Source organism: Vulpes lagopus, chromosome 4, assembly GCF_018345385.1.
Source record: "Vulpes lagopus strain Blue_001 chromosome 4, ASM1834538v1, whole genome shotgun sequence".
Classification (NCBI taxonomy): domain Eukaryota; kingdom Metazoa; phylum Chordata; class Mammalia; order Carnivora; family Canidae; genus Vulpes; species Vulpes lagopus.
Window position 1 is genome coordinate 131,300,728 of NC_054827.1, and position 23,782 is coordinate 131,324,509.

Below are 23,782 nucleotides of genomic sequence, written 5' to 3' on the forward strand. Positions count from 1 at the left end.
TGCTTTCTGTGCAGTGAAACAAGCCAGGTCTTGCCATCCGACTGGGAGAGGTTGATATCCTGGTCCTTCATTTCTCAAACGCTCAGAATCCCAGTTCCTCCTGCGCCAGGGGATCGTGACTCCCATCCTGCAGGACCGTGGGGGGGAGGGGGCAAGAGAAATGTGCAAGAGACGCGTAGCAGAGGGACGGTCAGACTGTGAATCGTGGTCGCGGCGCACATCCCGAGAGCCACGGCCATCTTCTCCTCATCCCCACTGGCCATCATCTTCATCATCTCCGTCATCAGCCTCCTCGCCAGCACCGCTGCCACCTTCCCCACCGCCGTGAGGCGGGGGGTGCGGGGTGTTTGTCCCCCACCCCTCCGGATCCCATGCAAGAAGGAATCCCCGCGCACAAGGGAGGAGGTGGTGCTGGGCTCGGCCACCGTCCCCATCCTCAGGGCCGCCTCCAGCAGGCAGGGCACACGGTGCGCTTCACACCTGCTTTTATTCCATCTTCATGGCAGCTCAGGGAGTGGCTGTCGTTGTTCCTGTTTACAGCTGAGGAAGCTGAGTCCCAGTGACTCCCCAACGAATGAATAAGGATGATCGTCCTGGTGGTTCTGCACCTACGGACGAGGCGGGGCCGCAGGGGGATCAGGGCTTCCTGAGAAGGCTCGAGGAGGGGTGGCACGCTCGGAGGGGGGCGCGTCGCGGGCGGCGGGGCTCAGGGACCCAGGGACCCCGTGCACAGGGTCTCGGGCCAGGCGGGCCACCCCGGAGGCGGGCCCTACGCGGCCCAGCACACCCGAGCGGAGGCCACGCGGCAGCCATGACCTCCCCAGGAGCGCTCCACGCGGAAGAGGAAGAGGCGGGACAAGCTACGGGGACGCACTTCCTGCTGCCGAACCCACCAATCACGTCGCATCCCACCCTCCCTGGGGTGTAGGGAGTAATCCTTCCCCCCACGGAAACCAGAGGAGTGGAGGAGAAGCATTCCGTCACCCCCATCCAGGTCATGGCATTTTCCAGGACTTCCTAAGAAATAGAGGACACCAATGCACCATGTTTTGTTTTGTTTTTTAAAGATTCTATTCATTCATTCATTCATTCATTCATTCACTCATTCATGAGACACACAGAGAGGAGAGACATAGGCAGAGGGAGAAGCAGGCTCCTGGCAGGGAGACTGATGTTAATTTACCATGTTTAAAAGCATGTTCTGGTTTGTTTGGTTTTGTTTTGTTGTTTTTGTTTGTGTGTGTGTGTGTTTTGTTTTGTTTTCTTTTGTTTTGCTTTGCTTTGTTTTTTTTTTTTAGCAGGGAGGGAAAACTATAGAAGAATCTGGTACTCTTAAGATTCTATGTTTAAGGAGGAAAATACCTTTCTATCATCAAGCCTTAAGTAGGACCATGCCTAGAGCAGTTAATCATGGTTAAGAAATGTTTTGTGATAATGTGGTGAAAGATAAAAGGGTCTCTCTTCTAGAATTTAAGATATGTTGGATTTTTCCTTTGTTTATTTGCCTTTTTTTTTCTTTCCCCTCTGTTTCCCCCAGGATTTGGCGGAATTGGAAAAGGGACTTCAGGTCAAACTGTCAAACACAGCAATGTTAGGAGCTGGTGATTCTGAATACATCACTCTGGCAGATGTGGAAAAGAAGGAGCGAGAATACTCTGAGCAGCTAATAGATAATGTACGTGATGTTTTTTTCTCCTTTTTCCATATAAAAACCATGGTTTCTGGGACAGTTAAATTGGTGAGATTAAAGAGATGGCACCTGGAAGCATGTTTGAAATCCCTAACGTGTTCTACCCCAGAGCTCGGGATCCAGGATTGGAAATTACATAATAGAGAAAGTATAATCAAAGGGCCAAGATTTACAGAGGTTTTTTTCTTTTTAAATGAATTCTCCTTTTTAAAATTTTAGATTGATTTTTTTGTCATTCAGAGCAAAGATTGTTCTCACCCTGTATGTCTAATCCATGGTAACCCCATGGATTAGAGCAGATGCTAGCTTCTAACTTCTCCAACCCCAGACATCATCACTCATAAAAGCCTACTTTAAATTTCAGAGAGGGTGGCTTTCCTCAAATATCCCTTTTTGCTTTTCAGTTCCATTACCCCCGGTCCTATACTAGGTATGAAACGAAGAGGGTGTTTTGTTTTGTTTTGTTTTGTTTTGTTTGGCACTCAAGCACTGGGCTGCACACTGGAAATTAAGAACTACCTTAGATCTGACCCTGCTGGGGAGATGCATAGGCTAGCATTGCAGGTGAGCATAAAGACTTTATTTTTTTAAGATTTTATTTATTTATTAATGAGAGACACACAGAGAGAGAGAGAGAGAGGCAGAGACACAGGCAGAGGGAGAACCAGGCTCCATGCAGGTAGCCCGACGTGGGACTCAATCCCGGGTCTCCAGGATCAGGCCCTGGGCTGAAGGTGGCGCTAAACTGCTGAGCCACCCGGAATGCCCAGATGAGGACTTTATAGCTCACAAGTGTCATGATAGACGAAAACACTGGAAGGCAGAGGCACAGTGGTGAGAGGAGGAGTCTGTTTTATCCTAGGGTTAGGAAAGTCTTCATAGAATAAAGGATACATTGAAAGGCCTTTTGGGAGAAGTGTGGGTGCATGCTGGCCAGTGGGCAGGCAAAGAAGGAAGCCAGGGAGAACTAAGGATCAAGCAGAGCAAGATAAAACCAGAGACCTGGCCTGAGGATTTTCATCTCGTGCCAAGGAGATGGGAGTCACTGCAGGTTGGTAGCAGAGGGTGCCTGGATCCATTTCTGTTTTAGAAGGACCACTCCAGCTACTCAGTGAAGGATAGGTGTGTGCTCTCTGGCTAGGGCAGTAGGGAAATCTCGTGAAGACAATTGCAGTAGGAGCAGAGAGGTAAGAAAGAGTGGGAGAGCTGATAGGGTAGCAGATAATGAGGTTGAGGAGAAGAGGATGTTAAAGATTCGTTCTGTGGAAATAAGGATCCCATAACAAGAAGCAAGTTGGGAGGGGAGCTGGTGAGTCCTAGCTTGACATCTTAAGATGGAGATGCTAGAGGATGGAGAGTCTCCACTAAGCTTTTGTCAAAGGACATAGGAAGCGAGGATGTTCATGGCGTGAGTGGCAGAGAGAGGGTGCTCAGCCTGGATTCCTGGGTCCATGGGCTCCCCAGAGCAGGAATATCTGCTGAAATATCTGTCTGTATATTTCAGGCAGATGATTCATAGTAAGCCCATGATTCTCTGACGTATGGTGACCTCCCATAGTGGAGATGCCCCAGCCTAGGGTGTGTGTAGAATGGATAGGGAAAGGAGCCTGGTGCCCAGTCTTGGATCCTGCCAGCATTTAAGGAGGAGTAGCCAAGGAGAACTGAGACAAGAAGAGAGAATATGGACTTTGAGGGACCAGGATGAAATCATGTCACAGACTCCAAGGGAATCAAGAGTTTTTAAGAACCGAGTGGGTGTCCTGGCTCTCTGGGGCTGGAGCAGAAGTGGCAAAGCCAGCTGGATTCGGACTCTGTTTGGAGGTGTGCAGGGTGCCATGGGTGATAGTCACATTTTCTTAGTACGTACAGTCTGGAAGGAGGTCATCTGGTGGGAAAGCAAGAGGGAGGCCGGAGGTTTAATGGATGGGCTGTTGCCCACCAGGACACATAGCAAGTCCTGAGGGCATGAGGTCCACACCGGCATGGACTTCCTCTCATCCATGTGCAGCCCCTGTGTGGTGGCTGGTCAGAATGACTCAATGTTTCAGGGTGCGTTTGTCTCCACCTTTTGCCAGTGCCACAAGGTCAGGGTGGGCTTCTGGTACCGCTAAGACCCGAGCCCTCCTACGCCCTGTGCAGCAAGAGGTGGCCAGATGAATTCAGAGTTGGAGAGGCGGAGCCATGGTGGAGAAAACCACAGCTGGGGGAGTTCAGTGAGCCTGCACCACCTCTGCCCCTGCCTCCCAGCCCTGTGACCTTTCAGCAGTGACCTAACTTTCTCAGCCTGTTGCTGCAGCCGCCAATACACATTTTACCCGGATATAAAACGCATGAGCCTGGTCCCTACCTGCATGCCGCAAGGGGAGGCTGTCACGACCACTGGTATCCTCGTTCTCAGTGCTCCGGGAGGCTGGATGAGCCCCAACGTTCCAAGCCACTCAATGATTTCCACGTCTCCTCCTGATAAGATGAGGGGGGAGAAAAAAGATTTTAAAGCAGATTGTTTTCATGGTCAGCATTGTCTCTGCCATATTGCTCTTTTGTAGATTGTTTTCATGGTCAGCATTGTCTCTGCCATATTGCTCTTTTGTACTTTTAGGGCAATAACTAAAATTTAAACAGCCATTTGTGCTTTTATTTCCAGAACATGTTTAATCCCTCTTAGAGATAGGGAGCCTCCAGGAGCACACTGTTGAATTTCACGCACTCCTCAGGCAGCAATCCTGGCCTGTTTAAGGGTCTTTAATCTGTTTACTCTGGGTGATCTCATTGTGCTTGACTTCTTTATCAGCAGAGCACTGGTGTTTGCTGAAAAGCCACCTTGAAGCCGACTGGCACCTACAATATGCCAAGGAGGAACCTCTCTGTAGAACTTGGTTATTGCCAAGATAAACTCGCTCCGAATTGCAGAAGTATTTAGAACGTCAGTGTGTGATGAGGAATGAATTGTAATTCTCAAGAATGAACCACCTAGCTTTATGGCTTTCTTAAATACGTTTTCTGCACCTACCTCTTGCTTTTCATTCTCATTTCACAGATGGAAGCTTTCTGGAAACAGATGGAAAACATCCAGCACTTTCTTGTGGACCAATTTAAGTGTTCCAGCTCCAAAGCCCGACAGCTCATGATGACGCTCACGGAAAGAATGATTACAGCCGAAGGGTTATTGCGTGATTCTCAGGATTTGCAGGCTCTGGTATGCTGGAGGGGGCAGGGAGGGAATCTGAAGATACTCACACTAGAGATGTGGAATCCATAAGCTTGATATGCCATAGACATCCAGTCGAACTTGATGGGGATATAGAGCCCCGAGATGGAGACATAGAAGCCAGAGATGAGGATATATAGCCCAGAGAAAGGCAGTGAAGCAAGCCAAACAGCCAGCCATCTATCTGTCTGTCCATCTATCCATTCACCCATGTATCCATCTGTCTTTCTATGCATCCATTTATCCATCTGTCCATCCATCTTTCCATCCATCTGTGCAGCCATCCATCAATTCCTTAAGTGGGGATGCTGGCCAGCTTTGTGTTGTGACAGCATAGAGCACTGGCTCCCAATCCTGAATGCACACTTAAATTATCTGGAAGCTTTAAAAAGTACCGATGCTAGATGGGACCCCACCCCAGAGATTCTGACTAGTAAGTCTGGATTTTTTGGAGCTCCCAGTGACCACAATGAGTAGTCATAGTTGACACCCACTTATGTGGATGGAGCTTCATTTGCTCTCCTGATGGCTCCATGAATCACCTGAGGAGCTCTCAGAAATTGCCTGTGCCCAGACCTTATGCCCAGAGATCCAACCTCACTGATCTAAAGTGAAGCCCTAGTATTGCTGGTTTTAAAGCTCCCCAAACATTTCTGATATATTATTGGAGATGCAACCCACTGATACAGAGGAATCCACAAATCTGACTTGGAACCGAGGCTCAGCCACTCGAAGATGTGTAATCTTGAACCAGTTAACCCCCCAGAGCTTCTGTTACTCTTTGTAAAAGAGTGGTCCAAGGAATTTCTGCAGACAGGGCCTGGGGAAGTGCTCTGTGACCCATAGCCCTAGTCACCACAGGGTTTCTCAGCAGTGCTTTTGGCCTTGACCTGCCTTGCACAAGGCCCAGGGCTCACTATGAACCCATTGCCCCTTCTGACCTTGGAAACTCATGAAACTCCATTTCAGACTTTCTGAAACTCTGCACCCACCTGGGTTATACCCAGCTCAGAGACCTGCAGTGGCTGCCCTGCCTTTGGCTCAGAGCCTTGGTGGCTTAGATCCAGGAAGCAGTTCGTGCTGCTTCTCCACAACCACTGTGGTCCGTGGAGCAGTGGCATCAGTAGCCCCCAAGAGTTTGTTAGAAATGCAGAACCTCCCTACCAGAATCAGGATATGCATTTTAACAAACTCCCTGGGTGCAACAGCTGTTTGTGAACTTGATGTTTGCTCATTGTGTAAACATACAATCTCCTTTTCCTCCTTGGCACTGCTAGAAGGTAGGCATGGCAGATATTTTATTCCTGATGAGCAGAGTGAGAAACAACTAAGTGACTCACCTAGAATTCGTGTGCTGTCTAATAACACTGCTGGGCCCAGATTCACCGTCCAAACCCTGTGAATGGGACTTTAATTTGATAAGGCTGCTGATATTAATGCTTATCAAAAGAGAAAGATTTTTTCCCTTTTTTTTTCTTTGTATTTCATTATTATTCTGACAGCAGGATATTGATGCAGGAAAAAAAAAAAAAGTATCCTTAGATGACTTCATTCCAAGTAGTAGCCAGTAACTTCCAAATAGAATGAAGGAAAAGAATTATCCAGGTTATCATTATGCCCTTCTCTTAACCAGCATTTGATGAGTACCTACTTATGGGCCACGTTCTGTTATAGAAACAGTATTACAGACTCGAGACAGAGACCTGAGTTCAAACCCACAGTCTTGCTGCTTATTAGCTGGATGACCTTGAGCGTTTTACTTAACCTCTCTGTGCCTCAGTTTCATCATCTAAGTGGGGATCAGAATAGCACCTGCTCTGAGAATATTAGAGAATGGACAATATGTAAGGCCTTTGGAAGAGATCCTGGCACATGGGAAGCAATCAGTGTGTTAGTGACTAGACACATGTGGGCCATGTGTCCAGGCAAATCAGACATTAACAAATCATCACGGTGATACAGGCAAAGCGCTGTAATCTGTGTTTGTATAGAAGAAGGATGCTGTGCCTGCATCCTAGGTACCCATATATATATTTTTTTCATATATAGTAACATGTTGCTGATAAACTCCAGAAGGCTGTAAGTTTTGGGTGGGTGTCTGAGCATTCTGGCCTGGGCCGTTGGACCCATAATGTTCACATGACATCACTGAATATCAAACTGGCAAGGTTCTGGAAAGGGCCCCAGAGGCTGTGAGAATCATTCTCCTGGGATGTTTGACAAAAAGCCATCTCAAGAGCGATGCCAGGGGCTTGTAGATAATTGTGACAGCAGTTTGCATTCATGAGTGATGACTATGTTCTGGCTGCTATTTTAAGTGCTTTATGCATTTTAACTTAATTTTCACAGCAACTCTGTAAGTTTGATGTCCGAGGAGGACATCGTACCCAAAGTCTGCAGCTCTGACAGGTGGAGCCAGGTTCTAGCCCAGGCGCTGCTGAGGACCTTCTGCACTCAGAGCAAGGGTGCCTCACCTCCCATCTGATATCCCTCTGCCTATTCTCACCTCTTTCCACTCCTGTCTGCCTTTGAATGTAAATCTGGAGGTTGTGCGGTCACCCCTGAGCCAGGAACGCCTCCCTATGCTACCTGAGAGGTGGGGCCAGCGGACGGTTTGGGAGAGCTTCTCCCCAGTGAGGCCTGGTCTGGGTCCCTTGTGAGCAGACTTTCCCCGAGGTTGCAGGGCCCCCCAGCGCTTATCCTCTTGCACCCCCTAGTGGTTGTGAGCCTGCTGACCGTGGTCGGGAGTCTAACTGAAGAAGATTCGAAGCCGTGGTCCTTGGGCTGGTCCTGTGGCCTTCCAGAACAAACCTCAGCATTCTTGTCTGTAACTGGGGGGTCCCGATCCTTGCCCTGCTCACACCTTGTCGGAACACAAACCAGTGCAGCTCAGCAAACAGCGAGGCCCAGGCTGGGCAGTGGGTGACCCACCTGGGATGGTCCCTCTTGATTAGCTCCTTAAAGACAGAAGCACATGGGGCCCGCTGGGGGTGAGGACGAGCAAGGAAGGCACCGCACCCCACAGCCCAGCAGGACAAGGATGAGTAGGACTAGCAGGCAGAGGAACAAGAGGAATAGGAGAATGCTCCAGGTGGAGGACTCCGAGTGTGCAAGGGCCCAGCAGAGCTGAGAGCCAGGCATGCTGGGCGGCCCTGAGCACGAAGGTGTGTGGACAAGGCTGGGGCAAAGCCAGGCCGGGTCCTCAGGGCCTTGAGCGCCATGCCCTAGGGTTCAGACTTGGTTTGAAGGCAGTGACTGGAGGGTTTGTGCTGTTAGGACAGCCACGTGTCTGCCTCTGAGAGAGGCCCCTGTCTGCCATGTGGGGGCAGGGGGAAGGCTGGGACAGCAGGGCAGGAGTGAGCAGGGCCTGTGCCCCTATGACTGGGCCCGGCAGGAGGGAAAAGGGGGGCTCTGAAGATGCAGGATTACAGGCGTAGAGGATGAGAAGGGGGCTAGGGGACGAGAAGGGGGCTGAGGCTGACTTTGGCCCTCTGCTGGTGCCGGGCCCAGCTGGGAGTGGCATCTTTCCTCTGGGACGAGGGGCCTCCTGGACACAGCAGTGCTCCCCTCGTTCCATGTTCCTCACACTCATTCTGCAGGACGAGCAGCTGCCCGCTGAGGCTTCCGGACCCACAGGGCCCTGTCTGCCTCTGGTCAACATTTCCTGCCCCAGGGAGGTGTCTTTTCCAGGAGTCTTGTCCTAAGTGTTGATGCCTTGGTGGGGCAGGGAGGGAGCATGTTCTAAAGTCTGACCTCCAGGGAACCACTCATAAAATCAGTCTCACCTTGGAAAATCTTTTCAAACCCCGTGTCCCAGGCTTTCTGAGGCTCAAAAGCCAAGAGCTCCTATAACTTTTGTTGTTGTTTGCCTTTCTCTTCCAGGGCTGTGGAGGCCAAAGGCCCCAGCGGCTGGGGAGGGATGACTGTAGAACAGTGGCTTTCCCTCCTTGGCCATGTGCTGGTACTGAATCCCTTCCTGGAAGATCAGGCCCCTGAGGAGTGCTCACTGTATACTAAGTGCTTTATATCTGTTATCCTGTGTCAGGCTCGCCCCCTCCCCACAAGGGGCAATTTTGTCCATAGCCAAGGGGCAGAGCCTGTTGGTCTGCACTCTGCTCGCAGGGAGTCGGGGCACCAGGAGGGAGCCCACTGCCCTGGGCAGACCCTTGCTGCTGGGAGCTGACCAAGGTGTTTCCCTTCCCAGGACGCCCTGGAGAGAACAATGGGGCGGGCGCACATGGCCAAAATGATCGAATCACTGAAGCTGCAAATCCAGGAGGAGACCAAATGCCGGCTGGCTGCCCTGTCCCGCAGCCTGGAGCTGCTGACCGTGGAGGGGAAGCTCTCTGGGCGGCAGAAGGAGGAGCTGCTCACCCAGCAGCACAAGGCCTTCTGGGGGGAGGCAGAGCGCTTCGGCAGGGGTGAGTGAGCTGGGGCCTGATCTGGGGTGAATAGCCCTCCTGTGCTGGGGGTGGGGGACCCTGGGGGCAGTCAGAGACATGGATCAGTGCATGGGAAACAAGCTCCGGCTGCTGTGACCCCCTCTCTGCCCTTGGGGACCGTGTCACTTAGCTTCTCCAAGCTTTGCTTGCTTCCCCATAAGGCTGTCCCTAGGCTGGGGGATGGCCCACTGGATTTAGCTGTCAGTGATCTGGGCTAATGGAGGCCCCAGTGTCCTGCAGCAAAAGCACCTGAATTCTGCAGAGGACAGAAGGGCCGAAATGCCCAGATAAGACACATATCACTCAGCTGCAGTGCATGGCCCTACCTAAGTCACAGGGGCCTGCTTAGCAGCAAGTATACAATGACTGACCATATGGGGCAGGAGAGGGAACCCCATGTGGGTATTTTCCATACCCCAGCTCCTGGGGTGGACCCTGAGAGGTGGGCAGCTCAATGTTCAAGACTCTGAGGGCATCTGAGACTTAGTCCAGGTCACATCATTAGAAAGAAGAAACCCACATCTTTCAACTGCAGGGCAGGTGCCACTTCTGCCACCAGCACTGGCTGCCCCGGGCCCTTGGGAGGAGAGCTCATCGGGGGTCCCCGTGTTGGTCCAAGGCCACATGTTTGCCTGGGGCCATGAGTGGAGGCACAGAGGTGGGGAGCAGGAGGCCCCTCCAGGTCTCAGAACATCTGCAGGGCACGGAGTCTATGTGCTTCAGTTTCCCCAGTGGCTCCTGATGCCCACACGGGTGTAGACACTGTAGGACCAGGGAGTCTCCAGGTGTCTTGTCAGCTCGGGCCACCGTATGAAGATAGCACAGACCGGGGGGCTTACACAACAGGCTTCTCTTTTCTCCCAGTTCTGAAGGCAGTAAAGTCCAAGATCAGAGCACCAAGCTGATTCGGTTCCTGGCAGGAAACCTGCTTTCAGACAGCCACCTTCTGTGTGTGTGTGTACTCATGTGGCAGAGCATGAGCTTTCTTACACCTCTTCCTCTTCTTATAAGGCACCAGCCTTATGGGATGAGGATCCCAGCCTCACAAATTCATTTAGCTTCCAAATGTAGTCCCGCAGGGGTTAGGGCTTTAGTGTTTCAGTTTGGGTAGATGGGGTCCAATCCACAGCACCAGGTGTTCGTTGCAGCCAGTGGCCTGGTGCTGCGTCTGCAGTGGCTCATGGCCCCTCCACCAGACCTGCCCGCTGCCTTTCAGAGATGGGGTCAGAGGGCAGGCACTCGGAGCTAGGACCTCAGGACTCCAGTCAGGCCATTCCAGGAGGCCCTTGTCACTTGGCGTCACGGCTTCTGTGACCGGTGGGAGCCTGCTGTTGGCTGGCACTCCGGCCCATGTAGAACCTGAGCACATCTTACCTGGGGGTCATCACACCAGGGCCTGAGGGAAGGGGCCCCCACAGCAGACATAGGCGGGGATAGGATGCCCAGGCAGCCCCCACGGATCAGGGATCAGGCTCTGTTGAACTTGGACAAGACAGAGGAAGCAAGGAGACAGTCAGGGGGTGGAGGGAGGACTCAGGTCTCGATGGATACCTGGTCATACTCTTTTCTTTTGGTTTTGATTTTTTTTTAAGATTTTATTTATTAGAGAGTAGGGGGGGGAAGGAGAGCAGGAGCGGGGGACGGGGTGGAGAGAGAGAAGCAGACCCCCTGCTGAGCAGGGAGCCTGATGTGGGGCTCCATCCCAGGACCCTGAGACCATGACCTGAGCCTAAGGCAGACACTTAACTGACTGAGCCCCCCAGGTGCCTCCTGGTCACACTCTTTTCTTTGTTGCCAGGGGCTAAACAGATTCTCAGACAAAACCCAAGGAAGTGTGCTTGTGTTACAAATGTGGATTGCACGTGTGTGTGTGTGTGTGTGTGTGTGTGTGTGTGAAGTGCTGAAACAAACATCTCCAGACCTGCAGACCCCTGGCAGTCTGGCCCTCATTGACTTCTCCAGCCTCTCACTCAACATTTCCTCCCAAACCCGGGGGACAAGGATCTGGCTAACTTCTTGGTCTCCTCTCCCAGAAGCCTTCTCTGGGGTCCCACACTGCCCATGACCCCTCATCCTTCTCATCCCACCACCCCATCCCTCATCTGGTGTGGCATTGACTCTCCTTTCCCCTTCTCTTGAATTCCCTGGACCAGGAGCAGACCAGGAGCAGACCAGGAGCAAGGCTGAGTCCTTCTCACAGCCAGGCCCCAGTGCCCAGTGCTGACCTTGGCACACTGCTGGCCTGGTGACTCAGGCAGGGTGAGGAGTGGGTTTAGACCCCAGCCTTTCTCCTCGCCTCCACCCTCGCCAACAGGCAGAGGGCATTGCCCTTGGGCTCCCCTCCTTCCTGCAGACCAGGCTCCTCTGTCCTGTCCCACCACCCGTCCTTCCCTGTGTCACCACACCTCTCTCATTTTTCCCCCTAAAAGTGCCTCTTTATCTCCTGGTCAGGTTGGCCAGCTGCCCTGCACAACCCCTAGATGAAGCCCCTTGTGGTGTCCTGAGCCCTGGGCTCAAGGGGCAGTGGGGGCGCCTTCAGATAATGTGTGGCTGTGGGCTCCTGACGCTGGCTTTCTGGAAGCACACATGCCTGAAAGATAAAGCCATGTTTCTCATCCTTAGTGTGGGCAGGAGCTGGTGAAGGTCAGGGGAGGCATCTGCGACGTGCTGTGACTCACTTTAATTTCAGAGTTCGTCCAGCGAGGCAAGGACCTGGTGAAGGCGTCACTGGCTCACCAAGCAGAGGAGATGGCAAGGCTCACGCTGGCCCAGGAAGAGGAACAGAGGAGCTTCCTGGCTGAGGCACAGCCGACCACTGACCCGGGCACATTCCTCCAGGTGACCCTGCTCCTGACTCACCCCCATGTCCATGGCTGCTCTGTGCCAGGAGCAGCCACGCAGGCTGAGTGCTATGGCTTAGTCCTCGTCACTGTGCAGGGAAAGCCAGAGCCTTTGGCACCTGCCAGACTTGAGGTCAACTGCTCACCTCCATGTGTCAGTGCAGTGACCTTAGCTGGTCCAGGGGAAGGGAGGGCTGGGCATGGGAGGCTCAGTGGGCAGGACCAGGGAGGCAACAGACCAGAATATGCCTTTGTCTTGACCTGGAAGGGGGACAAGGAGACAAGAGGCCACCCTCCTTGAGGGCAAAGAAATGAGGTGGTGCCAGCACAGGCTGGAATGGCCAGGCTTGCGGTTCTCAGAGAGAGAGAGAACCCTGCCTTTGCCCCCATATTTCCCTGCTAACGACGGGGCAGGGGTTCTGCTTGTCTGTCCTGCACATGGTCAAGCATTTGGGCACTGGGGCCCCCTGGAAGCGTGATGGAATGTGGACTTTGCTGCTAAGGAGCTGGATGATCTCAGGTGCATTGCTCACAGCACACCCCACCCCACCCCAGGCCTCACCCCACCCCTGACCAGGCCTTTGTTCATCTGCACAATGGGAATATAGGAACCTAACTTATGGGTTGTGAGGCTTCAGGGAGACTCAGCACAGGCTGGGCACACGCTGGTGCCCAGGAGACTTGGACAAAGGAAGAACGATTGAGCATGCAAGAATGGACGATGAGCAAATGAATAAATAAATTAACAAAGGGATGATGAATGAGTGATGAGTGAATGACCCAGAGCCCTCCCTCTGGCCCTGCAGTTCCTTCTCAGACTATCTCTCCCTCCACCTCCCCCTGTGTGCAACGGATCCTTACTGCCTGGTCTCTGCTGCTGTGGCTCCTTGAACCCCAGCTGCATGGGCTCCCCATCTTCCCTCCAGGGAACCTTCCTTGTTGATAAAGCCTCTACTTACAGGGAGAATCCCCCACCCCCACCCCCCGTGCATGCTCCCTAAGAAGAGTCCGTCCCTCTGTCCTGTGACCCGCCGTGCCTCTGGGTCTGCTCCATCTCCCCTCCACTCCCTGGGCTCCTCAGGGCAGGGTGCAGCCACATGGTCAGGGTGGCCTGGCTGGTTCACCAACCGCACTGACTCACTAGGTGGTGGCCTCCCCTGGGTGGTCTCTGGGGCCTGGGCGGTGGTCCCCAGCAATTCAGTCACTGAATGATGTCTGGGTGGCTTGTGGCCAGGAGGTCAGGTGTGCAGTTTGCAGCCACATAATATCCCTGTGCCTCAGTTTCTTCATATATAAATCAGGGACAGACATCCTTCACATCTGAGAGTGGCCCTTTGGCAGAATTCTTCTAGTGAAAAATGGGCATATTTGCACGAGATTCAGCTCCTGTTTTAACTCACAGGCTTTTCATGCGGTCCTAGAGAGGCAGAGGTTGGTCCGGAGTCACCTGGAGGAGGAGGACAGTGTCAGAACCACCCAGGCCATGGCTGTGCTTTGCCAGGTATGTGGCCTCCTAGTGGGACCTGCAGAGAACCTCAGGATCTGCGCGTGTGTGGGTATCTCACCTCAGGGCTGGGACCCCAAAGATGCAGGTCCAGATCTGACCCTGGCCCTCTAGCTGGGCAGCCGGCAAGCCACACACCCTCCATGAGTCCCGTCCCGTGTCACACACCAGGGACCTGCCTGAAGCATCTTCCATTTTTGGGGTGCTCAGTCCTCTAACCTCCAAATGTCCCCAGAGGCCAAGGCTTTTGGAAGTGAGTCACCCAGGATGGATCTGTAGGAGTCAGCAGGGCAGTGATGAGGAGGGAGTGCTGGCCCTGAAATAGGTAGGCCTGGGTCTGAGTGCCAGCATCACCGCTTTCTCCCTGGGCAAACCTTGTTCAAGTCCAGAATGGAGAGGAAGACTCCATGCTGGCCTTGAGGACTGGCTTGGAGAGAATAGAGGAGACCACCCGTGCCCCCCAGAGTGGCAGGGCCCTCCCAGGAAGTGACAATAACCGAGACATAGAGCCCTTGCCTCTGGTGGCACCCAGAGCTGTTGCGAAGCAGAAATGCAGACATCTCCATGCAAGGGAAGCTGACATGTGCCGTTGTGATGGGCAGCAGGTGCAGAGTCCACCCCAGACTCTGAGGACCTGAGGGTCAGTGTCCTGGCTCTGCCCCTTCCTCACTGTGCAGCATCCAGATTGTACTGGACCTCAGTTTCCCTATCTGTGAAATGGAGACAATGATGGGCCTTCCCATTTTAACATCCCTGTTTCTGGGTACAGAGGAGAGGCGTGAGGGATATCCTGGGGTTAAGACCAGGTCAGAGACAGCTGTCAGCGGGAAATGATGCCTGAGCCAAGCTTTGAAGGGGGAGATGGGCCCTGTGGACAAGGAGCCAGGGGCATTCCCAGGCCCAGAAAACCATGTGAAGGTGGGAAGTGCAAACCCTCAGTGCTGTAGCCACTGTACTGGTTAAATGCTATCTGTATCGGTCAGCTCACCTGCTGTAACAAAGTGCCCTAGACAGGGGGCTTAAACAGAGACATTTATCATCTCTTGCTGTTCTGGAGACCAGAAGCCTAAGGCCGGGATGCGGGCAGGGTTGGGTTCTCCTGAGGATCCACCCTCTTCCTGGCTTGTAGATGTCCACCTCCTCACTGTCTTCACTTGGCCTTTCCCATGGGCTCATGGAGAGAAAGAGCTCTGGGATCTTCCTCTTATTGGGACACCAGCCCTGTCAGCTTCAGGCTCTACCATATGACCTCACTTGCCCCCAGCCATCTCCATGAAGGCCCCATCCCCAAATACTGTCATATTGGGGCTAAAGACTTCAGAATTTGAATTTGGAGGCACAATTCCATTCATAGCAGTACCCCTCAAGATGTCCCCTGGAACCTCAGAATGTGACCTTACTTGGAAGTCAGGTCTTTAAAGATGAAATTGGTTAAAGTGAGGTCATACTGAATTAGGGGAGGCCCTAAGTCCAATGACTGACATCCGCATAAGAAGACCAGAGGCTGGGGATGCCAGAGTGGCTCAATGGTTGAGCATCTGCCATTGGCTCAGGTAGTGATCCCAGGTCCTGGGATCAAGTCCCACATCAGTCTCCCTGCAGGGAGCCTGTTTCTCCCTCTGCCTGTGTCTCTGCCTCTCTCCCTGTGTCTCTCATGAATAAATACATTTTTAAAAAATCTTAAAAAAAAAAGAAAGAAAGAAAGAAAGAAAGAAAGAAAGAAAGAAAGAAAGAAAGAAAGAAAGAAAAGAAGACTAGAGGCCGCTTAGTGTGGACTGTGTGCCAGAGCAGTGACATCCTGGCTCTGAAGTCAGACGTCTGGGTTCCAGTCCCAGCCAAGCCATTTACCAGTTACAGACTCAGGAGCGGCTTAGCTGACTTGGGCTTCAGTGTCCCCATCTGAGCATTCTGATGCACCACCGAGTTTGAGAACCACTGTCTTGGAGGACATGGGGTAGGTCAAGTGAGCTCATACTCATGGGGCAGATGCTCTGGTTGCCCTGCCCCATGACCCCTGAGCCCTCCAGAGCCCACCTCCAGCAGTCCACTGTTCTCCTCTGCAAAGCAAGGCTGAAACAGCCCATCAGGTATTGTCACAAGAGGAATGAGTGGCACATGTGAAAGTGCCAGGCCAGTCTCATTGGGTGGCAGTAAATACATCAGTTTTAGTAAAGGATTGTGGTGACGCTGAAGTGACTACAGCCTCGTCCCTCCTGTGATGTCCTTAGGAAGTTATGCATTTGGATTCCTGTGCCTGGGTCTAGTTGCCGGGCCTGTGAGAGCTTGGGCCACAAGGGGAAAGACCCTGTTTTCTCTAACATGAAGAGAGGCTGTCAGGTGTGAATGAGGAGTGACACCTGCTGGAGTGTGTATCTTAGGAGGAGAGGCTCGGAAATGCACTGCGTGAGATGGTGTGAGGGGTGAGGTGAAGGTGTGCTTGTGATTCTGTGCACCTGCATAGGTGCTTCTGAAGCAGAGAACCAAAGGCTGGTGCCCGCTCGTCTCCCAGAATCAGTCCAGAGGCATTTCCTTAGATTTATTTTACTGTTTCACATAGAACCCTTTGGTTCCAGGTGACTTTGGTTTCTTTTATGTCTTTCAACTATGGAAATCATTGCCTTTGGTTATTGGGGACTGCTTTACGGGTATGAACAGCAGGAGGTGGTCGAAATCCTCTAGTGTAGGAGAGGGGAGGTGATTGGAAAGCTGGTGGTGCCACGCCTGGCTAGGCGACCTCGGACAAGCCTTAACTTCTCTGAGCTCGTTTGCTTCTCTGCACGATGGAGCCCAAGAACCTTCCTGACCATCATGGCAGTGTGTGGAGTACAGGAGATCAGGGCTGGCACCCAGGGCCCAGCACACAGTAGGTGCTCACTAAATCCCTCCCTGGTGGCCCTGCTGCTGAGCACATTGCCCCAAAGGTCCTGAGCCCTGGGGGTGACGAGCACAGCTCTGGACATCTGACCTCCTCACTGACTAGCTGGAGGCTGGGAGGAGTCCATTCGTTCATTCTTTCATTCAATAATTTTTAACTCTCCTTTGTGCAACCTATGGTCAGCCCCTGACCAAACAGATAAAGCACTGAGCAGGGTGTGAGAAGTGTGGGGCCAGGGTCTCTTTTCATGGTTGACACCTCATCTCCTTTGTTAAAATGGAGATACTAAGCCTTCCTCGTGGGGCTGTCCAGAGGCATACCTGCGTTGACGCGTGCGAAGCAGCTAGAGTTGCGTCAGGCACCTGGTGAGCATTCAGAATACGCCGTCACGATCACTGTCATCATCACCCCGTCTGGCAGGGTGTATATGCAGAGAAATGCACTCAAGATAACTCGTCTCGCAGCCTGGCTGGCTCTTTCGCAGAGCCAGGCACCTAGAGCTGTCATCCCCCCTCTTTGGGTGGGACGCCGATCACGGTGTTGTGGGCATGGAGCCTGTGAGAGAAGTTTGATGGCCATCTAAGGGTTCTCAGGCTGCAGAGAAAAGTGCATTTTTCTAAATTTGCACCATCTCTGGGCCTTTAAACAAACAGTAAATTCTCAGCGTGTTGGGACAGATGCTGCTACATCACACATCTCAGTGCTTCGTAGAGAGATTCCTGAAATGAGCACAGAGCCATCCTGGTGATGGTGGATGCACAGCTGAGTCACCCCATTGTGTCCAGGGTACCACATAGGCCCACTGGCTTGTGCAGACCTCACTCTGGTCCTACCCATGCTGTGTCTGCCTAAGGGCCCATAGCAGAGTGCAGTGGGGTAGCAGCCCACCCAGCCTGAACCTTCTCGGCTCCTGATTCTCACAGTGAATTGGGACTGAAACAGAAGTGAAACTGGCCTCAGAGATCACAGCACTAATAATTATCAGTGCCCAGGAAGCACTGGGGAGTAATCCTGGACACCCTCACTCCTGACACCAAGTGTAAGCTTGAGGGTCCCCAAGATGACCCTCAGGTCCTTTAATTCTCCAGAAGGACTCACCCTGAAAGCGCTGTGGGTTCCAGCACAAGCCGTACAGATGACAGTTAGAATGAGGGGCAGAGGGGCAGCCCTTGTGGCTCAGCGGTTTAGCGCCGCCTTCAGCCCAGGGCGTGATCCTGGAGACCCAGGATCGAGTCCCACATCGGGCTCCCTGCATGCAGCCTGCTCCTCCCTCTGCCTGTGTCTCTGCCTCTCTCTCTCTCTCTCTCTGTGTGTGTGTGTGTGTGTTTCTCGTGAATAAAAAAAAAAAAATCTTAAAAAAAAAAGAATGAGGGGCGGAGCCCAGGGCTCCATCCTGCAGATTCCAAGTGTCCTTTCCCCGCTCCTCCCAGCCGTGACACGTGACATGGCACACCAGGCAGGGCCAGCCACAGAACCTCGCCCAAGCTGTGGTCCACGATATTTCCTGGGGCTCAGCCTCAGAGACCGGGCTGACTTCCAGGATCCCTGACCCCAAGCCCCGGCCCCACTGGAGGATGAGCCGACACCACATGGCCAGCTCTTTGTCTTAAAGCTTCTGAGTGGCTTTGAACGTCATGCCTTAGTGAGCATCGGAAGTTCAAAGTCCAGGGCTTGTTTCATGTCTGTTGCTTGTGTGGGCCTCTGCTAATGTTGTCTTGTCTCCTGGTGAGCCTGTTTACTCTTTATTATATGCCTTATTCCAAATTTTTATGTTTACTTGTGAAAGTGTGTTCAGACAGTCATGTCCTTCAAAGAGGATTTTCCTTCGCTTCTGGCAGATGACTGGGGCTCTGGGGCCCAGGGTGACCTTCATTCAAGGTCAGGACCTGAAACATTGCAGGCCCTCCCCATGAGCTGACTCTGGGTTGTAGCTGTTTGAACCAGTTTGAAGTCCGTTTCCTTCTACTACATTGCAGTGCAGCTTTCTGGCTTCCGGCGCTATGCGCGGAATGGCTTAGCAGGCCTCAGCCCCGGGGAGCCATGAGCTCCATCTTCGGTCTCTTTGGCACTAGAAGCCATCAGACATCCCATCAGCTGTTCAGCCACCACCTCTGGATTGGCCCACTCCCTGTGCGTAAGTGCATCCCCAGGAGCTGGGCATGCATCCCTGACTGCCTTCTCCCTGACCTCAGCTTGAGCTAACTTGCTGGCTCACTTGGGATTTTCATGATCACATAATAAGCATTTTGTCCAGCTTTGTTTATCATTTGTCCTCAGAGGGAGAGTTGGCCCAGATGACCTGGTTGGCTGTTATCCTTAGGCTCTCTAAATCTTTGAAAAGGATGTGGGTCACGTATGCCCCTGTCATGATTGCTTATTCTGAACAAAGTCCAGCTCGGCCATGAGCTTCTTAAAGCAGGACACTCACTGGTTTAATTAACATTGACTTGAATTAAATTTCACTTCTCTTCATGAAGCACAGCAAGCGTGACCTAGGTGCACCATGTCAGGTGCTGTAAATATGTTGATTTTTCTATCAAAACCCCAGCTATCCACGTAGCATACTGGTTATGAGTATGAGTTCAGTAATCTGATGGCCAGGACCCACCCTCCACAAATCCTGTGCCGTTACTTATCTGATCTGTGCCTTAGTTTCCTTACCAGTGAAATGATAGTAGTTATAATAGAGCATCATCATTGGACTACTCTAAGGATTGAATGAGATTATACAGGAAAGGTGTTTGTGGCACCCTCTCCTATATGGTAAGAATCCATAATTATTACCAATCACACCATCATTACCAGCTATTTGCCAGATGCTGTGTGAGGCCCTGCAGATGGTTGGGTAGTAAGATAAGACTTTGTTGTTAAGAAACCTCCTGGTCTCATCCTTGAGGACCAAGACACAGCCAATGACCACGAAGGTGAGTGCTGGGGGCGGGGGGGGCGGGTAGTAGGAAAGGATGAGCACCTCAGTGGACTCTAAGGACTTCACAGATAGCCCCCACCAATGCCAAGACTTACGGCACTGAAAGGAATCTAAGCAGAATCCATGAAGGGAAAAGACATGTAAGGCAAAGTCCAGGAGAAACCAAGAGCAAGCTTCCAGAGTCCTCTCGCAGTGGGGCTGTGTGTAATCCCACCCCTGCAATGAGTGCAACAACTTGTGTGAAGTGGAAAACTCCCCTGAGCTTAGGAGTCCAAAGATTTTGCTGGGAGTCAGTCCCATGGGCACTCCTTGCCTGGCATGCACCAAGGTTTCAGACTCCTAGAAGGAAGCCAGGTAATTAGTCTAAACTATACTGTGTCCAATCAAACCCCGCAGCCAGGTCTTCCCAGAAGAGGAGACCCTGACTTGAGTTTTGAAACATGTATGGGGAGTTCCTAGACAGAAAAGGGAGAATGGACATTCTACATCATGTCTGTGAGTCATGTATTGGGACTGAACGGACTGAACCTGAGGGCTTGGTCCAGGAGGATGTAAGATGTGGGCACAGATCTGAGTATTGTGTAGCCTCTGCTCTCAGCAAGCTGTGGTTCAGGGGAGAGGTGACAAATAAATTGTAGTTTCAGTGACCTGGTGTGGCTGACCAAAGAGCTGTGGGAACCCAGGGTCAGATACCCATGTTGGTCTGAGCCTCCTGAGGAAGCCTTCACAGAAAAGGGATTATTTTGCAGGGGTGTTGAAGGATGAATAGAAGTTCACTCCAGGTATGAAAGTGTCTGAATTTGGGATGAGGGTGAGTGGCTTGAAAAAGCCTCTGTGTAAACAAACATGCAACAAGACACCATTTATGTGGCTAACACAGTCACCAAAAGGCACATCTGTGGATATAATATACAGTGAAAGTATAGAAGTCTAAGCTCAAAGAGAGATGCCAAGTTCATGGTGATGGCCGTCTCTGAGGATGCTGGGAGGGAGCAGAAGAGAACTGTAGGAAGAGCGTAAGGAATTCCAGTATCACCTGTCAATTTTAGTGTTTTTAATCTAAAAAGAGGATCTGAGTGGTGGAATCACAAGCATTTATTTTTTAAAAGATTTTATTTATTTATTTATTCATGAGAGACACACACAGAGAGAAGCAGAGACATAGGCAGAGGGAGAAGCAGGCTCCATGCAGGGAGCCCGATGTGGCACTCGATCTCGGGACTTCGGGATCATGCCCTGAGCCAAAGGCAGATGCTCAACCACTGAGCTACCCAGGCATCCCTAATATATTACCGTATGTGGGTTTTTTGTTTTCCTCAATTTAAAAAAGTACATGTTCAGGAAGACTGGAGTGGGTGAGGTCGGCTGAAGGGAACAGAACAGTGGAAACTGAGGCAGGACCTCCCAGCAGCCCTGCCAGGTAACCTTGAGAGTGAGGGGAAGAGAGGCCTTCCAGGTTCTTCCAGCTGAAAATACAGTAAGATCTGTGCTTTAAGCTTGGAGGGTTGAGGGAAGCAGAGAGCCCAGGGGTGATGAAAATAATCTGGAGGGAGGTTTTGAAGGGTCACCAGAGATTAAGAGCTTGTGGGTCAGAGGGCAGGACAGGGTGGCAGGGAAAGGACCAGAAGGCAGTGAGTGTTTTCCATATGTGTGTGGGGTATGTGTGTATGCGTGTGTGTCTGTGTGTGTGTGCGAGTGTGTGTGTGTGTGTGTGTGTGACTGGAGAGCTCCCTTCACTGGGTTTCCTCTGTGGTTTGTGGAAAGCCCACAGCCCTGGCCCAGATGAGAACATGACTTATAGCTCCATCACGTGCTCTCGTCTTCAGGAGCTGTACTGCAGCACCATGGAAACATTCCAGAAATTTGTGGAGGTCCTGTTCCTTCAGACGCTCCCAGGTGTGACCGGCCTCTCCCGGGCAGAGTGTGAGTACTTAAGGCAGGAGGTCCAGGAGAACGCAGCCCAGCAGCTGGGGAAGTCGGATCGCTTCCGCAAACAGCAGTGGAAACTCTTCCAAGATCTCCTGGAGCAAGACAGACAGGTGGGCATTTTGGAAAACCAGGTCTGAGGTCTACCTCTGTTTACATTTAGGAAGAATATAGAGAGATCTCATTCAGGGAGCATCCCCTAGTGCCAGCGCTGGGCACCTTACCGACCCGGTGCCTGCCGGCCATTCCCAGCCAGGATGGGCTGGAGAAGAGAGCAGAGGGTGGGAAGTTGCTAGATAATGCATATGGCTGGTCTGTCCAGAAAGAGCAGCAGTGCCTGTTCTTTAGAATGACAGAAGGTAGCTCCTAGGGGGGTGGACTTGGTGGGGGGCTGAGCTGCACACCTGGAACTCCTACTTTCCAGTGAGAGTCTGTTGCATTATGAAAACCAGGTCTACATGTGGTCGATGGGGCAGTGGCCCCAAAGCTGTCCACATCCTAATTCCCTGAACCTGTGAATCATCACCTAACATGGCAGAAGGGACCTTGCCGAAGTGATTATATTAAAAACATGGAAATGGAGGGGTTGTCCTGAAGGATCCAGGTGGCCCCAGTGCAGTCACAGGGTCCTTCTCAAAGGGAAGGGGGAGAGTCAGGGTCAGAGAAGGAACAGTGATGACCTGAGCAGCGGATAGCATGATGTGGCCATGAGCCAAGGCATGCAGGTGCCTCAGGAAGCAGGAGAGGGCAGGGTGCAGATTCCCCCCTGGGGCCTCCAAAGGGATCATAACTCTGTCAGCACCTGATTTTAGCTGATAAGACCCATTTCGGACTTCTGACCTCCAGAATTGTAAGATAATGAATTTGTGTGGCTGTAAGCCACAGAATTTGTAGTAATGTGTTATGGCAGCAATAGGAAACTATATACATTAATTTTGTTTAATACAAATAATTTTTATTTAATATTACATTGATTTTATTTTTTTTAAAATGAAATATGTCAAATAAAGGAGGCATTTCCAAATGGGCCAGGCACTGGAACACTTGCATTTCCTTTCTCTCTTGCCTTCTTGCACACTGTAGGCTATAACACTAATGTGTCAATATCCCAGTATCTAGCAGTGACCAGGTGACAGAGTCCTGGCCTATATGAGACAAAGTGTGGCCCCAGCAAAGAGCTTCCCTTCTAATACAAAAGCCAAGTGCGGCTAGGAGAAATCCCCTGCTTTGGCACTCCCTGTTCTTCCTTCCCAGAGCATGTGCAGGAGGCCTGGGGCACACCAGCCTTCTCTTGACTTACAGGCAGGTTGCAGGAGAATGGAGGCAGATGTCCTCAGGATGGTGGAGCACAGAGTGAACACCACTGTCCCAGCCCTGGTCTGCCCTGTTATAAGAATCAGCTTGTCTCTTTACCATGGGTGTCCTATTAGTTACAGAAGAGCACTTGGCTGATGCATGGAAGAGAGGTTTTCCAAATCAACTACCTGGAGCTATCCAGTGTACCAAGTAAGGAAAGCGGGGTGTCGTGCAAGCACGTGTCCACTCAGAGCCACAGGGCAGCACAGGGCCTAGCTTTCTGTTAAACCTCCTTTATATTTAGTTCACTCCTCCGTCAGCTGCATCTCGTACTGATGAGAGATGGCTTCCTCTCATCAGTAACTGTCTCTTGCACTAGGCTCTAAGTTCCTGCAGGACAACATTTCTGCTTTTTTATTTCTTTATCCCCCCCTTATGCAAGGTCCAGGGCCTGGGACACAGCGTGGCCTCAGGAAAACTTGACTGCATTACCAACAAGGATAGTGCAGCTTTGGAAATTATCACAGGGTCACCTTACTATTATTCCAGGGGATGTAGATATAGCTGGATCCATCGGATTCACGCCAGTGCTGGGCCCAGACCACTTAATTTACGATCTCTGGGGAGGGAGGAGGACAGGCTGGCCACATGAGTCTAATTGTGCCTCTGGTGAAAGCTCCCCAAATGGGAGGGAAGGCCTCTGAGAGGCAGCTGTAGCGCAGATGGGTCCCTAACCTTGGAAGCTGGATATGTGGGTTGAAGCCAGTGCAGCGCCACCAACAGCTGGGTGACCTCATCTGGTTAGCGGATGCCCCACAGCTCTGGGGTTTTGTCCAACTTGATAAATGTCTCAGGATCTCTGCTTCTGAGTGAAAAGTAGGGATCAAAATACCCAACAAGGTTGCTGTGAGATAATACAAGATAAGACCTTTCACACAGTGTCTGTCTCCTTAGGTAATAATATTGACATCAAAAAAAAAAAAAAATCCAGAACTTCATTTCTGATAAATTATTAGGCCAACACCCATGATGCATCTGAAACCCTCTGGTTATGAGTCTTGAGTTATTTTAA

General features: G+C 51.7%; 1 protein-coding gene across 5 annotated transcripts in view; it reads left to right on the forward strand.

Moving 5' to 3' along the window:
• EVC (EvC ciliary complex subunit 1) overlaps nt 1-23,782 on the forward strand; it is a 67,882-nt gene that overhangs the window by 20,412 nt on the left and 23,688 nt on the right. For all 5 annotated transcript variants that reach the window (XM_041752661.1, XM_041752659.1, XM_041752660.1 and 2 more), the window contains exons 7-12: nt 1,538-1,675; nt 4,728-4,886; nt 9,103-9,319; nt 12,030-12,178; nt 13,583-13,681; nt 21,315-21,527. In XM_041752661.1, the coding sequence (XP_041608595.1) occupies nt 1,538-1,675; nt 4,728-4,886; nt 9,103-9,319; nt 12,030-12,178; nt 13,583-13,681; nt 21,315-21,527 (975 nt within the window). The remainder of the gene's footprint in view (nt 1-1,537; nt 1,676-4,727; nt 4,887-9,102; nt 9,320-12,029; nt 12,179-13,582; nt 13,682-21,314; nt 21,528-23,782) is intronic.